The 17,183-nt window shown below is 45.3% G+C and overlaps 1 protein-coding gene and 1 pseudogene across 1 annotated transcript in view; one reads left to right on the forward strand and one right to left on the reverse strand.

The window, feature by feature from the left end:
* Stx12 (syntaxin 12) overlaps window positions 1-2,585 on the reverse strand; it is a 34,388-nt gene extending 31,803 nt beyond the window's left edge. Inside the window, exon 1 of the mRNA XM_059255108.1 lies at window positions 2,366-2,585. Coding sequence (XP_059111091.1) covers window positions 2,366-2,483 — 118 coding nt within the window. The 5' untranslated portion in view covers window positions 2,484-2,585. The remainder of the gene's footprint in view (window positions 1-2,365) is intronic.
* A 225-nt stretch (window positions 2,586-2,810) lies between these two features.
* Window positions 2,811-4,752, forward strand: LOC131904901 (prostaglandin G/H synthase 2-like; annotated as a pseudogene).
* The last annotated feature ends 12,431 nt before the right edge of the window (window positions 4,753-17,183 follow it).

Below are 17,183 nucleotides of genomic sequence, written 5' to 3' on the forward strand. Positions count from 1 at the left end.
ACAGCTAAATCAGTATCTATCACCAAGGAAACTGCTTCTATTCCCCCCCACATACACACACCTTTTTTTGTTGTTTGGTTTTAAGACCCACTCTATTGCTCAGGCTGGCCTTGAACTCATGGAAACTTGCCTCAGCCTCCTGAGAGCTGGGATTACAGGCCTGACTCATCAAACCTAGGTTTTGGCTTTTTCCTGTTCCCCCTTCCCTCTCTCCCCTTTCCCTTTTAAACGGGTCTCATTATGTAGGACAGGCTTGCCTTGAACTCACTATGCAGTTTAGCTTTGTCTAAGTCATGGCAATCCTCCTGCCTCACCCTCTCAAATGCTATAAGTGTGCTCCACTATGCCCAGCTTCAAACCTAATTTGATTTAAGTAAACACAAATTTGCTGTTAAAAGAATCTATGCCAGTCCCTATGCTTACTACACGGCTTAATACTCAAATCCAGAATATTCCACAGAAAGTCATTCAAATTAGCTTTAGTCTTAATGAGAAAACTTCAGCCTTGAAACAAAATTTTCTTTCTTTCTTTCTTCCTTTCTTTCTTTCTTTCTTTCTTTCTTTCTTTCTTTCTTTCTTTCTTTCTTTCTTTCTTTCTTTCTTTCTTTTTTCAAGACACGGTTTCTCTGTGTATCCCTGGCTGTCCTGGAACTCACTCCACAGACCAGGCTGGCCTCGAACTCACAGAGATCTGCCTGCCTCTGTCTCCCGAGTACTGGGATTAAAGCATACGCCAACCCCACCCAGCACAAAATTTTCTTTTAAAATTTATTTATTTATTATTATTATTGTGTGTGTGATATGTAGAACACACATACAAACGAATGCAAGCACACACATTGCACATGCCAGGGAAGAGAGTGTGGAGGTCAGAGTACAGCTCTGCGGAGTTAATTTGCCCCTTCTACCTTTACATGGGCTCTGGGGTGCAATCCAGGTTATCAGGCTTCCACAGGAAGCACTTTACCCGGAGCCATCTTGCCTGCCCCTTGAACCAGGATTTTCTGATCTAACCTGTAGATCAGTTCCAGTTCCCTTGAGGGCACTGGAACACAAAGTACCATACTTTCTAACCATTGATCACAGTGTTGTGTTTTTAGTATCTGGGTTTAACAAGCCGAATATTCTTCCTACCTCCAAACACCCAGTGCTAACCCTTCCCACCAGAAATGTACCTCTCAGCTTCTACAATATACATTTAGATTTAAAAGCAAAGTGACAAGCTGGGTTTGGTGGTACACGTCTTTAATCCCAGCACTTGGGAGGCAGAGGCATGTAGATCTCTGAGTTCGAGGCCAGCCTGGTCTACAGAGAGAGTTCCAGGACAGCCAGGGTTACAGAGAAATTCTGTCTCAAAAATAAAATAAAAGCGAAGCAAAGTGATAGCTTATGCTTTAAAGTTTACAATGTAGTTGTAATTCAGAACTGACCCTACCTATTAACAGAGTATAGGTAAGCTCACAAAAACACAATAATAACACTGATGGTTGTCACCATTTTTAAAGTAAAGCTGCTTCTGTTGTTCTGTTTACAAGGCTCCAGGCTGATTTTGAATCCCTAGAAACAGCCTGTATTTGATTCTCACCTACAATCTTAGACTCTAATGGCGAGGAGTGAGTTTTGAGGCAAGCAGTTACAGGCTGACTTGTACCACTCGGTATGTACTTGTAGCCAAGCGGCTCCACGTATCAGATTTATACAAGAGACAGAAGATGAAATCTTGATGCTTAAAATTTCAAAAACTTCTTTGCTACAAAAGACAACGTAAATTAAAATGTTCCCGGTGCATTCTCTGTAATAAAACAGGAGTCCTCCCACCCCTTAAATACCAGTCATTGACTCTGATTTCCAAATTAATTACAGGAAGCACAGTGTATTAAGTCACCCAAACACACGCATTCGCCACTTCCCTTAATTGAAAGTTGCTGATGTCTGAGGACCCAACCGCTGGGCAGAATGTGAACCTAGAGCCTCAACCAGGAAGCCACCCCTGATCCAAACTGTGGAAAGCGAGGTGGGTGGGGAGACGGCGATGACAGGAAAAATTCGGCTGACCACTGCGCCCAGTCAAGACTGTTGTTCACAGTCCAGGAGATGACACACACTCCCTCCCACCCTCGGGCTGTCAAGTCGGCTCGGTCGACCCAACACCGTGAACTCACAACGCCTAAGATAGGGGTGTGGACCTGAAGGGCCCGAGCCTGACCGACCCGGAGAAAACAGCTCGCCGTGCCCGGAGTGGAGGCTCCCGGCGGCCTCCGGAGTGGCCCTGGCTGCGGCCGGAACCGGGCTCCGCGTCTTGGCACCCTCACCCGGGCCTGTCCCTCCGGTCGCCCCCCGCTCCCAGCTGGGTCCCCTCGCTCACTGGCTTGACTGATGCGCTGGATGTTGCCACTGCATGTCTGGATGATGCTGTTGAAGTCCCGGGGCTGGGGCCCCGAGGGCCCGGGATTCCGATACATGTCTAAGGGACCGTAGGACATGACAAGGAGCAGGGACCGGGGTCGCGCTTCACGGCGCTCCTACCGGAAGCTGCCACTAGCCGAGCCCCGCAGCTGAGAGGAAAACCGGGAAGAGAAAGGGGGGGGGGGGGGAGGGGAGGTGCCGCGACTGCGTGCGCACTGACCCCACCCACTGACAATGCGCATGCTCTACCCCCCCCCTTTCCCGTGGTGCGCGTGCGCCGCTGTCACTTGAGAGTTTTCAAACTGCTGGCAGAGAGCGTCGCCGCAGGACCGAACTCCTCCAGCTGCGCAGCTAGCAGCTTGCAGACGGCGCGCCCCGCGCTCGGCCACGTGCCAGCCGCCAACATGCCGGTCCGCATCCTGCCGCGCGGCGCGGCATTGGCGCTTAGCCACCCTGCAAATCTTTGCTTTTCCAACCCTTGTCAAAACCGAGGTGAATGCATGAGCGTGGGATTGGAGCAGTACAAATGCGATTGTACCCGGACAGGATTCTATGGTGAAAACTGTTCAACACCTAAATTTCTGACAAGAATGAAATTACTGCTAAAACCTACCGCCAGCACCGTGTACTCTGTGCTTACCCACTTCAAGGGATTCTGGAACATTGTCAGTAACATTTCCTTCCTGCGGAATTCAGTCATGAGATATGTGTTGCCCGCCAGATCGCATTTGATTGACAGCCCACCCACTTACAAGGTGCACACCACCCCTAGAAAAACTGAGAAGCCTTCTCCAACCTCTCCCACTACATCAGAGCCTCTCTTCCTGTAGCAGATGACTGCCCAACTCCCATGGTGTGTAAGGAGGCAAAGGGCTTCTTGATTCATGATGGATGAGGATCTGTGTTCACCAGAGGACTGGGCCACGGAGTAGTCTTAAGCCATCTTTAAGGCAAAACTCTAAATAGACGGTATTAACTGCGCCTTTTCAAGGATGGAAAATTAAATATCAGATAATTGATGGAGAGATCTATCCTCCCATCAGAGAGGCCAGAGATCCTCAGGTGGGGATGGATGATCTACCCACTTCACACCCCTGAACATCTGCAGTTGTCTGTGAGGCGGGAGATCTTTGGCTGGCGGCCTAGTCTGCTAGTGTACACTGCAATATGGCTGTGGGAACATAACGGAATGTTTGATGATGTGGGCAAAGAAGGAGCACCCGGAGTGGGTTGATGAGGGGCTCTCCAGACAAGCAGGTTCATGCTGATGGGAGAGACTGTCAAGACTGTGATCAAAGACCAGGTACAGCCCTTGAGTGGCTATTACTTCAGAGTAAAGTCTGACCCAGCTTTTCACTCAACGGTTCCGGTATCAGAACCGCATCGCTGCTGAGTTCTAACACACTCTGTCACTGGCACCCTCTGGAGCCTGACACTTTTCAAGTTAAGGACCAGAAGTATACCTTTGATCAGTTTCTCTACAACTCTGTTATTCGTAGAGCATGGACTGAACCAGTTCACTGAATCATTCACCATGCTATCTGCTCGATGGGTTACCAGCAGTAGGAATGTTCCACTCAGTACAACAAGCCACCACAGCCTCAGCTGACCACAGCAGACAGGTGAAATACCAAGCTCTGAACAGGCACCTCAAAGGCTTCCTACCGAGGCCCTACAAATCATTTCAAGAACTCACAGGAGAGAAAGAGGCTGCTGAGTTGGAAGCTCTTTATGGTGACATTGATGCCATGGAACTGTTGCCCTGCTGATAGAAAAACCTCATCCAGATGCTGTTTGGGGGGAGACCATAGTGGAAATGGGGGCACCATTCTCCTTAGAAGGACTTATGTCTAGCCTTTCTGTTTTCCTTACTACTGGAAGCCAAGCACTTTCAGAGAAGTAGGTTTTAAGGTCGTCAACGCTGCCTCAATCCAGTGTCTCATCTGCAATGACGTCAAGGGCTGTCCTTTCACATCATTCAGTGTCCCAGGTCCAGTGCCTCCCCAAACAGCCACCATTAGTGCAAGTTCTTTGACTCCAGACAGAGAGTGACTTAGATATCAGATCCCTCCAGATTTGGGGGATGCTAGACAGGGCAAATGACATCAAATGATCAGATAGTTGGGGATCCCATTGAATAAGTTTTCTCAGTCATGCTGTGTCTCTCCACAGTCCACTAACACCATGCAAGAATTTTTGATTTGCATAAAAGTGTACGAGATTACCTCAACCCTTACTTCCTATTCTGTTCTATTCTGAGAACCCAGGCTCAAATACGGAGAATGAAGCAACCTTGAGATTCAGAACTGGCCAGTCGGTGACTCTTAGGGGTTTCAAACTACTTTTCTTGACTACTTCACTACTAATCTAAGCAGTAAAGTAATAATACTTGTTGGGGACATACTGTGTGTGAATCCTCATTGTAGGTCATGGCACACAAGGGAGCATCCCCATTTTTATCTTTAAAGTAGATTTTTTTAAATTAATTTTTTTCATTTTATGTGCATTAGTGTTTTGCCTGCATGTGTGTCTGGGTGAGGGTGTCAGGTCCCCTGGAACTGGAGTTATAGATAGCGCTGAGCTGCCATGTGGGTGCTGGGAATTAAACCGGGTCCTCTGGAAGAGCAGTCAATGCTCCTCTAACGACTGAGCCATCTCTCCAGCCCCTGAAGTAGATTTGTTTTTGTTTTGTTTTGTTTTGTTTTGTTTTGTTTTGATACAAGGTTTCTCTGTGTAGCTTTGGAGCCTGTCCTGGAACTTGCTCTGTAGACCAGGCTGGCCTCGAACTCACAGAGATTCTCCTGCCTTTGCCTCCCATGTGCTGGGATTAAAGGTGTGCTCCACCACCGCCTGGTGGATTTTGTTTTGTTTTGTTTTTTTCGAGACAAGGTTTCTCAGTGTAGTTTTGGTGCCTGTCCTGGATCTTGCTCTATAAAACAGGCTGGCCTGGAACTCACAGAGATCCACCTGCCTCTGCCTCCCAAGTGTTGGGATTAAAGGTGTGCGCCACCACTGCCTGGCAGATTTTTTTTTTTTTAAGTAACATAAATTAACACAGAAAAGTAAGCATTATTTTCCCTTTTACAGGTGAGAAAATTAAGACCAAAAATATTGATTGCTTTGAGGTTTGATCAGAAACCCAAACACTAAGGTAACTTTATCACCTTCTCACTACTTCCCTAAACCCGTTCCCAGGGTTAGAGAGATGGCCCAGCAGGTAAAGGTACTGCTGACAAGCATGAAGACCTGAGTTCAAATCCCCAGGATCCACACTGTGGAAGGAGACAACTGGCAAATTGTCCTCTGATCTCCTATACCTGTTGTGGCAAGCAACACACACACAATAGAGATGTAATTAATTTTAAAATGTTCTTAAAATCCTCATTCCCATTTTCCCAAATTCATTATCTGCGGAAGTTCTTTTCAAATAGTCTGCTCATTCATATCAAACATGTAGCCTTGGCTGGCGTGGAACTCCTTATGTAGACCAGGCTGCCCTCAAACTCATAGATATCTACCTGCCACTGCCTCCTAGATCTCAAACAAGAATTTCTTAGATAACTCCTGAAGATTTGAGCAGTTTGGAATCTAGCTGCAAAATGCTTTCATTTCATTGCATTTTATGGGCACATGGTAAAAGGGAAGACATGGACAGGATTTTTTCCCTGGAGGGATACTGATGGCCAGACATGAAGGGAACTGTAGTTGCCTGTATTCTCCAGCCCACTTTAGTCTCTCAGAAATGAGAGGAGAGGAAGCAGCTTGTGAGTGGCAGCAGGGATTCCAAATATGTGAGTGAGTCTGTGTCCACCTCTAGAGATCTTTAAAAATAATTTATTAAACTTCATTTTATGTGCGTTGGTGTGAAGGTGTCAGATCCCCTGGAACTGGAGCTACAGACAGTTAGAGGTGCCATGTGGGTGCTGGGAATTGAACCTTGGTTCTCTGGAAGAGCACCCAGTACTCTTAACCACTGAGCCATTTCTGCAGCCCCCACCTCTAGAGATTTTTAAAGCAAAGCTATCTCTAGTTTTGGTTGGAATTCATTTATGACAGTTCTTCCCTTGTATAGAAAGGGACAGATTGGGTCTGTGAATTTTAACTTAGTGGTAAAGCACTCACTACTACAAGTGGTAGACCTTGTATTTTCCGGGCATGGAAGAACTCACCTATAATCCAAACCCTTGGGAGGCTGAGAGTTCTAGACCAGCCAGGACTGCACAGCAAAACATTGTCTTTAAAGAAAGGAGGAGGGGGCGGCTGGAGGAAAGAACGATAGAAAGAAAGAAAGAAAGAGAAAGGAAGGGAGAGAAGAAAAAAAGGAAGACAGACAGACAGACCCTGAATTCAATTCCTAGCATCTCAATAACAATCTGATATGGTGGTACATGCCAGTCATCCCACCACTTGGAGGCTGAAGGCAGGAAGATCAGGAGTTCAAAGCTATCCTCAATTACACAGCAAGTTAGAGGCCAGGATGGCCAATGAGACCCTGTCTCAAAAACAAACAACTTGTCATGTTAAACAAATACTCTTCCACTGAAATATATACCCAACCTCTCCCCGATTCTGTTGAGACATGTTCTCAATAAATTGCCCAGGATGGCTTTGAACTCACTCAGCTCAGGCAGGCCTTGAACTTTTCATCTTCATTGTGGAGGACCAGCCCCCACACTTATTTACCCCAGGGATTCTTGAGGAATGAGGGATAAGAGACTTAGTTAGAAATAGAGGGGAGAGAAACAGAGAGAAAACACGGGATAGACTCGGGTGGGCCTGGATCCTTATCCACCGGCCCAGAACTTTATTCCTATGTGTAGCTAGAGTTTTCCTGCCTGGCCCACAGTCAGGACAAATCTCTGTCACCTGCCAGTCCCACAGCCGCTCAGACCCGACCAAGTAAACACAGAGACTTATATTGCTTACAAACTGTATGGCCGTGGCAGGCTTCTTGCTAACTGTTCTTACAGCTTAAATTAATCCATTTCTATAAATCTATACCTTGCCACGTGGCTCGTGGCTTACCGGCATCTTCACATGCTGTTTGTCATCGTGGCGGCTGGCAGTGTCTCTCTGACTCAGCCTTCCACTTCCCAGCTTTATTCTCCTCCTTGTCCCGCCTACACTTCCTGCCTAGCCAATGGCCAATCAGTGATTTATTTATTGACTAATCAGCAACACATGTGACATACAGAACATCCCACAGCACCTATGGTCTATTTATAACAGTGCCAAGGGGTGGAGCAAAAGACCTCCCCCTTGCTAGTTATAGTCAAGTGTAGACCCTTACAAATACTTGGTACCTGGCCTGTGGTCCAACCTCTTATTCAGTCCTGCTGGGTACAGACACTAGGAAACCTAGTGGGCTCCAACACTTCATGCCTCAGTTTCTTGAGTGTTGGGGTTACATATGTGCTGTAGAACAATCCTTTTCTATACTATGACTATGTATTACTCTCATTGATTAATAAAAAGCTGACAGACTGGTAACTGGGCAGGAAGTTAGATGGCAAAGCCAAACTGAGAATGATAGGAAGGAGTGAGGGGAGTCGAGAGTGTGTGTGTGTGTGTGTGTGTGTATGAGAGAGAGAGAGAGAGAGAGAGAGAGAGAGAGAGAGAGAGACGCCAGCCAGCCACTGAGCAAGCAGGACATGTAGAGGTGATAAGCCACAAGCTATGTGGAAATACATAGATTAATAGAAATGGGTTGATTTAAATGTAAGAGTTAGCTAGTAACAAGCCTGAGCTACTGGCCGAGCATTTATAAGTAATATTAAGCCTCTGTGTTAGCTATTTGGAAGCCTACATGTATGTGCTCTACTATGCCTAGCCTAATGCTCTTGTTCTGGTTATGAAAATTCTAATAAAATCATTATGTGGTGACATGCACCTTTAATCCCAGGTGGTGGATTAAAGGCAGGTGGATCTCTGTGGGTTCAAGGCCAAGGCAAACTGGTCTACATAGCAAGTTCTGGGCCACCCAGGAATACACAGTGAGATCCTATCTCAAAAAATAAAAAAAATAAAAACATAATAAGGGCTGGGGAGATGGCTCAGTGGGTAAGAGCCCTTGCTCTGGAAGCATGAGGACCTGAGTTTGAATCCCAGTAACACCCAGGTAAAAAGCTGAACATAGTGGCTGGAGAAATGGCTTAGCAGTCAAGAGTGAAGTCCTTGTGGATGACCTGGATTCCGTTGGTTCCCAGCACCCATATGGTAGTTCACAACCATCCTTAACTTTAGTTTCAGGAGATCTGATTCCCTCTTTAGGCACCAGACACACACATAGTGCACATACATACATGCAGGCAAAACACTGATATACATATATATGTGTATATATATATATGTATATATATATATCTATATACATATATATATTTTTTGTTTTGTTTTGTTTTCTGAGACAGGGAGTTTTGGTGCCTATCCTATATCTCGCTCTGTAGCCCAGGCTGGCCTTGAACTCACAGAGATCCACCTGCCTCTGCCTCCCAGTGCTGGGATTAAAAGCGTGTGCCACCACTGCCAGACATAATTCTTATGATTCATAGTTTTATGTCAAATGCTATGTTTTATCACACAGTTTCAATGCATTAGCAATTCTTCCCATAAAGCACTGAAATGTATCAGTTTGAATGCATTAATAGTAAACTCAAAGTCACCAATACTGGTGTCACAACTGAAGGACAGAACTGAAACACTTCCCCTTTGTGTCATTTAACCTAGAGCAAGCGGAGGCTGGATTCTCTGCAGCTCTCCTGTGTCCTCCATTGTCCATCACAAAGGGCTTCTGCTCTGTATTTACTGAACAGCACAGAGAGCAGGGGGCGAGGAATGCGCGTCACTTTACAGGAATCTTTAACAGAGTTTTACAAGGGATTAAATCACTGACTCCAGCTGACCCCAACTGACCAGATAACAAACACTGTGAAGCAATGTCCAATGCCGCTTCCATCCTTTATGGTGGATATTCATTTCCTAAGGCCACTCTCAGCCTATTTTCTGTTCCCAGCTAATGATTATCATAACACACATGCATTACTCTGGGCCAGGGGCATGAGAGAGTACATAACTTAAGATGGCAGCTATGTATTAGCTCAGGTTATAAAGACGATTACATGGAAAATCCATGACAAATAAGGCTGTTTATTACTTTGTTCTCATAGGGATAGGCTAAACAAATAGGCTGAATACACAGTAGTCTAACAGTCTTAATGTTTTAAAAATTATGTTTGTTGTTTTTTGAGACAGGTTCTCACTATGTAGCCCTGGTTGTCCTGGAGCTCACTATGTAGACCAGGCTAGCCTGAAACTCGCAGAGATCCGCCTGCCTCTGCCTCCCAAGTCCTGGAGTGATGGCCAAAACCCCCTCCATTTTCTGCTAGGTATGCATCTAGGTAACCGTTAGCCATTTATCTCTGACTCCAGTCTCTGGGAAATAAGTTCCCAGTAACCCTGACTCAGTGACCCCATCCACCTACTCAGAAATGTACAGCCGTGACCATCTACTCACTCTGTTTTGACTAACTGCTTTTTGGCTTCTGTAACCTGCTTATTCAGACGTTCGGGTTGCCTTGACTACCTAATCTTGGCAGAGCAAAACCGCTCTTGGCTTGTTTGTGCAGACACTCAGGGTCTCCTTGTGATTTTTCCCCCTTAAAAATTCTTCCATCACCTTCTTCTCACAGCAATCTCAAGTCTGGCTCAGAGATTGTGGTCCTGCTAGTGGTAATCAATAAATCTTTAAATTATAATTGGATTGAGTCTGTGGTCTTTTCCCAGGGGTCAGGAACTCCAAAACACTGGGACTCAAGGCGTGCACCACTACGACCAGCAGCACTGTTAAGACTCTGCTGCTGCTGCTGCTGTTGTTATTTGAGACAGAGTTTCTTTTTCTTCTTTTCTTTGTGAAACAGTCTTGGCCATCCTAGAACTCACTCTGTAGACCAGGCTGGCCTTGAACTCAGAGATCCCCCTGCCTCTGGCTCCCAAGTGCTGGGATTTAAGGAGTACACAACCACTGCCCAGCTACTCTTAAGTAGCAAGTGTATTATTAACTTTGGCCATGTGGTCCAGCAAAAGTTCCAGTCTCTTAGCATGTAAGAAATCATTTCATCATAATGCGTTGCCTCAGCATATTTTAGTAACCTATCTTTTTCTTTTTTCATTTTCCTGTGTGGTGTGCATATGTGTGGATGCATGGCTGCATGTGTGTGGGTGCATGGATGCATGTGTGTGGGTGCATGGCTGCATGTGGGGGTGTGTATTCCTGCACGTGGAGACCCAAAGCTGAAGTCAGGAATCATCCTCAGTCACTCTTCCACTTTCTTCACTGAGGCAGAGTCTCCTCATGAAACCCAGAACTGCTGCTGGGCTCCTCTGTCTCCACCGTCACAGGCTGGAGTCATGGTGGAGGGGTCACTATGCTCACAAGTGCGTTTTTGAGGATCCAAACTCCACTTCTCACTCTTGCAAGGCAAGCTGCTTAACCACTGAGCCATCTCTCCAGGCCCCTAAACTGTACTTTTTTTTTAACCTTTGAAAGAGCCTTGAGCCAGGTCTGGAGAGACAGATGGCTCAGCAGTTAAGAGCACTGGCTGTTCTTACAGAGGACCCAGGTTCAATTCCCAGCACCTCCATAGCAGCTCCCAACTGTCTGTAGCGCCAGTTCCAGGGGATCTGACACCTTCACACCAATGCACATAAAATAAAGTTAAATAAATTATTTAAAAATATATATATATAAAAGAATTTAAAAATTTTTTAAAGCCTTGAGCCTTTTTTCATTTACATTTGATACTATTTAAACTGAAACTCAGTGAAAGTCTCCTTCTCCCAGAAATTGAAGATAGTTATTGCTTTCTTCATTCTGTGTAAGGTGGTTTCCACCTCTGCATCTCTCACAGAGCAAATACTAAAGATCCAATAAACATTGATCATATGACTGTATAAGAAGGGGAGGGCAGGGCTGGAGAGATGGCTCAGAGGTTAAGAGCACTGGCTGTTCTTCCAAAGGTCCTGAGTTCAATTCCCAGCAACCACATGGTGGCTGAAAACCATCTGTAATGAGATCTAGTTCCCTCTTTGGGCCTAAAGGGATACTTGCAGGCAGAACACTGTATACATAATAAATAAATAAATCTTAAAAAAAAAAAAAAAAAAAAAAAAAAGAAGAAGGGGAGGACATGGTTCCAAGCTTAGGTCCGGTCTCACAGTGGGATGGAACAGCTGACACAAGGTCTAGAAGATGTCCCCAAGTCTTCCTGTGATGTCTTCATCCTAGAGGACACCTGCTTGTTGAGAATCAGCTCTAACTCCTGGAGCTTCAGATCTTCCCAGAGAACATCCTGAACAAACTTCAAAATAATGAGAAAAAGGATAGAACCAGAGGTGTGCAGAACACACCAAGTTCCTGACCGGATCCTAGAACAAGAGGTGAAGAATCCAGATAAAATAGCCTTCCGGGGGCTGGAGAGACGGCTCTGTGGTTAACGGTACTGGTTGCTCTTCCTGAGGACCGGAGGTTTGATTCCCAGCATCCATAGTGGTTTACAACAATCTGTAACTCAAGTTCCAGGGAATCTGACGCCCTCTTCTGGCCTCCAAGGGAACCAGACATGCACATAGTGCACAGATATGCATGCAGGCAAAAAACACACACACATCAAAAAATTAAAAGGGGAGGTGGGGAAAGAAGTGAAGAAGAGGAGAGGAGGAGGAGGAGAAACAGAAGCAGCAGCGGCAGTAGCATCAGCAGAAGCAGAAAGAAGAGGAGGAGGAGGAGGAGGAAGAGGAGGAGGAGGAACAAGAGGAGGAGGAACAAGAGGAGGGAGAGGAACAGGTGGAGGAGGAGGAGGAGGAGGAGGAGGAGGAGGAGGAGGAGGAGGAGGAGGAGGAGGAAAACAATCTTTCCTAACTCAGCTGTGAAACACCAGCCTGCTGGAGAAGCTGCACCACAAAATAAGTAGCCAAAGACCACAACACTGCCCTCATGCTGCATAGCCTCAGTGACTTCCTGTAGCTCAGTCTAAGGGCTATTTAGGAAGTCTACCTAAGGTCATCATTGCATAGGCATACATGCTTCCTGTGGTCAGAGAATGTGTGCTTTCAGCTAGGTGCAAAGGGGCAAGGCTGTATTCCCAGCACTTAGGAGGGGAGGCAGGAAGGTCGCAAGTTGCAAATGTGCCTAGACTAAAGAGTGAGTTCCAGACCAGTTTTTGCAGAGGACCCAGGTTCAATTTCCAGCAATGGTGGCTCACAACCATTTCTAACTCCAATTCCAGCAGATCTAATGCTGACTTCTGAGAGCACCAAGCACATTGGTGGTGCACAGATGTGTAGGCAGGCAAGACACTCAAATAAATCATTTAAGTTAACTTTAAAGCACACAAACAGCAGGTTTGGTGGAGCATGCCTCTAATCCCAGCACTCCTGAAGTACAGGAGGCAGGAGAAGGATCATAAACTTTCAAGGTCATCCTTGGTTATGGGGCAAGTTCAAGGCTAGTCTGAGCTGTATGGAACTGTCTCAAAAAAAAAAGTGAAAAGAGAGCTGGGCACACAGCTCAGTGGTATAGCATTTGCCTAGCCAAAAAAAAAAAAAAAAAAAAAAAAAAAAGAGTAAATTAACATGTAACTGGGTTCTTTCCTTATATTGTTCTTTACAAAAGAACTAACAGTATGTGTTGTGGGATATTTGTACACCCAGTGGAGATATATTGTTGTGATTGGTTTAATAAACAGCTGAATGGTCAATACCTAGGCAGGAGAGGACAGACTCTTCCGGGGACAGAGAGGACTCTGGGAAGAAGAGAGGCAGAGAAACGCCAATCAGACGCTGAAGAAGTCAGACATAGGGTACAGATCAGAGGTAACCGAGCCATGAGGCAAAACAGATGAAAAAATATGGGTTAATTAAATTAGAAGAGCTCGTTGGGAAAAAGCCTAAGTTAAGGCCAAGTTGTCATTTTTTTTTTTTTTTTTTTTTTTTTTTTTTTTTTTTTTTTCGAGACAGGGTTTCTCTGTGTAGCTTTGCGCCTTTCCTGGAACTCACTTGGTAGCCCAGGCTGGCCTCGAACTCACAGAGATCCGCCTGGCTCTGCCTCCCGAGTGCTGGGATTAAAGGCGTGCGCCACCACCGCCCGGCTCCAAGTTGTCATTTAATAATAAGTCTCAGTGTCAGTATTTGTGAGCTGGACTTCCAAAGAAAAAATCCTTCTTCAAGTATGATTATTAGAACACTAATCATTGACTTATTGAGATTTTTAATGTGAAATTTTAATTAATTGATGTGTTTTAAAATTTTTATGTTTTAAAGACTTATTGATTGATTGGTTGGTTGGTTTTTCCGAGACAGGGTTTCCTCTGTGTAGCTTTGGAGCCTGTCCCGGTAACTCGGAACTCACTCGATAGACCAGGCTGGCCTCGAATTCAGAGATTCATCTGCCTCTGTCTCCTGAGTGCTGGGATTAAAGATGTGCACCACCTGGCTGAAATTTATTTTTATTCTAAATAATGTGTGTGTGTGTGTCTGTCTGTCTGTCTGTCTGTGGGTACATGCACCTGAGTTCAGCTGCCCTCAGAGTCCCGCAGGGCATCCTCTGGAGCTGGAGTTAGCAGCAGTGTGGGTTGTACAACATGGGTGAGGGGAATTGAACTCAGGTCCTCTGCAAGAATAGTATAGCTCTTAATCACTGAGTTATCTCTCCAGTTCCATGTATGTTTTATATTCATAATTATAGGATGTGCCACTTGAAATATTACATCTAATTCCTTTGAAATGATAAAAGTCTAAGGAGATTAAATATACTCTGTTTCAGAACCAGGTCATTTCTTTAAATGTATAAATTTACTTCAATAAACTGTTAACTTGTATATTGTGTTGTTTTTTTGTTGTTTTGTTTTTTTACTTATTTTTATTTCATGTGCATTGGTGTTTTGCCTGTGTGTATATCTGTGTGAGGGTGTTGGGTCTCCTGGAACAGGAGTTACAGTTTGTGAGCTGCCATGTAGGCGCTTGGAATTGAACACTGAGCTATCTCTTCAGCCCTTGTGTACTGGTGTGTGTGTGTGTGTGTGTGTGTGTGTGTGTGTGGCGGGGGGAGTGTTTGAGATTTGAAATAAAGTCTCACTCCACCACAATCCTCCTGCCTCAGCCTCCCCAGTGAAGAGATTACAGATGTCACCATACCTAGCTAATTTTACTACTTTGTGTGTGTGTGTGTGTGTGTGTGTGTGTGTGTGTGTGCATATGTGTGCACATGTATGTAGAGTCAGCCCTTCAATGTTATTCCTCCAGTGTTGACCATCTTGATTTCTCTAGTGTGTGTTTGTGTGTGTATACGTTTGTGCACTCATGTGAACATGTGTGCATATGTGTGTGAGTGTGGAGACCGGAGATCCACATCGGGTCTCTTCTGAAGTCACTCCCCACCTATTTTTTGAGACAGGAGCCACTGAACCTGGAGCCACCCATTCAAGCTAAACTAGCTGGCCAGTGAGCCCCCGGGATCCTGTCTCCCAGCGCTGAGATTACAGGTAAGTAGTCTACACCCTGCTTTTATGTGGATGCTGGGGATCCAAATTCAGGTCCTCACACTTGAGCAACAATTTACCAACACAGCAGAGAACTCCCTAGATTCCTCTGCCTCTTCGAAATTCGTTCTGAATCAGGATTTTTCATTAATGACCTGAACTTGCCAAGTAGGCCGGGCTATCTGTCTGGTCAGTCCCAGGGATCTGTCTGTCTTTGCCTTCTCAGCTTTAGTGTTGTAAGTATGTGCTAGTACACCTGGCTCTTTGGTTTGGGTTTGTTTTTTCGAGACAGGGTTTCTCTGTGTAGCTCCGTCACACCTGGCTTTTTAAATGGAGGCGCTAAGGCTCAAATTCCAGTCCTCACACTTGCAAGGCAAACACTTCACCAGCTGAAGCTTTCTCCCACCACAGCCCTAACTTGATCATTTCTTAAGAGCTTTTTAGATGCCAAGCATTGGAAACACATTTTTGTATGCACAATCAGAGATCCCTCAAGATAACGTGTCCTCAATGAAGACTGCCAGTGGTCTCACAAAGTACATTCAGACTTGAGGTTGCAAGCGAAACCTTACACTGGAGGAACCGTGGGCTCTGTCACCAGACACCAGATGAGGGAAAGTTATTTATGTTTGGAGGGGGGAATAGAAACTGTAGTGGGTTTCACCTCTTTGTTCTGCCTTGGTTTCTGTAGTACTGTGGATTAGCCCTTAGGGTGAGCCAGCCAGGTGAGCACTCTGCCGCTGAGCCATGTCTCCTGTCCAGAAGCAGTGTTTTGATTGCTTCAAAGCACACTGGGCTGTGTAAAGGGATTATCAGCAGGCCTGAGCTATCAGGAGGGCTCAGGATCCCGTTTCCTTGGAAACTACCATGTGAAGATAGATGTGGGATGCTGTCATTGGAAACCTTATCTAAAGCTCTGCACCTGTCTTAGACACCGGGGATGCTCCTCGGTGTCCAAATCACCCAAACCTTCCAGGTAAGAGTAAAACGTTCCATTTGCACAGATATTTCAAACAACATTTCTGACAGTCTAGGACTTTGAGAGTAAGATCTCTCAGCATTAGTCCTTTTGCTATTAACAAAAACAAACAAAAAGTCTCCCCAGGATTTCCATTAAGATATGATTTGCTTCTTTGTATAGATAAGAGAATTGGCATGCTCTGAGATTCTGGGTCCTTGCCCAGTGTCATACAGCTGTTAAGTGGCAGCCAGAACTCAGACATCCTCTGTAGCCTAGGATTACCAGCCCTGCCTAAAAGATGTGCATGCATGTGTTCTTAAACCAGCTGTAGCTCACAGCAGCAGCTTCCAAGACTAAACAGCATTCTCCAGACTTTCTTTTACTGAACCAGAATGCAGATAGTATTCTGTTCAATGTGTCGAGTTGTCCACTCCGCTAAGTACCAGACAAACCGAGACAGAATCCTTATCAGCCCAGAAACCTCCAGCTTATGCTCCTTCTAACCAACTGCCCTCCGCCACCAGATGTCACTTTCTGATTTTTATAGCTTCATGTTATCATTATTGTAATACATCTGGTGGCTCACTTCAAGCGGTTTTGTTTTTGTTTGTTTTGGTTTTTTGTTTTGTTTTGTTTTGTTTTCCCTATTCTGACAATTGGTTTCTGTTTTGTTTTTCTGAGACAGTGTCTCTCTATGTAGTCAAGGCTCAAGGATGGCCCCAAACTCACAGAGATCTGCAAGCTTCTACTCGCCAGGTGCTGAGAGTGCCACCACAGCCTGATCCGTTCTGACAATCTTTCATGGTTACTTGTTGAGGAAAAACACTTGTGATTTTATATTTGGCTTAGTGAGCATTAGTTAATATCAAAACAGTAACCAGGGCTGGGGTAGAGCTCTGTGGTGAAGCACGGGAGGGAGAGGAAGGGAGGAAAGGAGAGGGAGCAGGGAGGAGAGCAAACTTTCAGAGAAGATAAACAGTAAATCATGGAAAAAAGAAAAATGTTAAGTCTGGACATGGGCATAGTGGTGCATGACTTTAATCCCAGCACTCAGAAGGCAGATCTTTGTGAGTTCAAGGCTAGCCTGATTTACAAAGCTAGTTTCAGGACAGCTAGGGCTGTTACACAGAGAAACCCTGCCTCAAACACACCCCCCCCCCGAAAAAAAATTGAGAAAGAGAAAAAATAGACAATATTTTTTATACCCATCGAGGACTGAGACTTTCTAACATGGTTGGGGCTCTAATTGGTCCAAAGGGAGAACAACTACAATTAATTATTTG

The sequence above is a fragment of the Peromyscus eremicus genome, chromosome 2, assembly GCF_949786415.1.
Source record: "Peromyscus eremicus chromosome 2, PerEre_H2_v1, whole genome shotgun sequence".
Lineage (NCBI taxonomy): Eukaryota > Metazoa > Chordata > Mammalia > Rodentia > Cricetidae > Peromyscus > Peromyscus eremicus.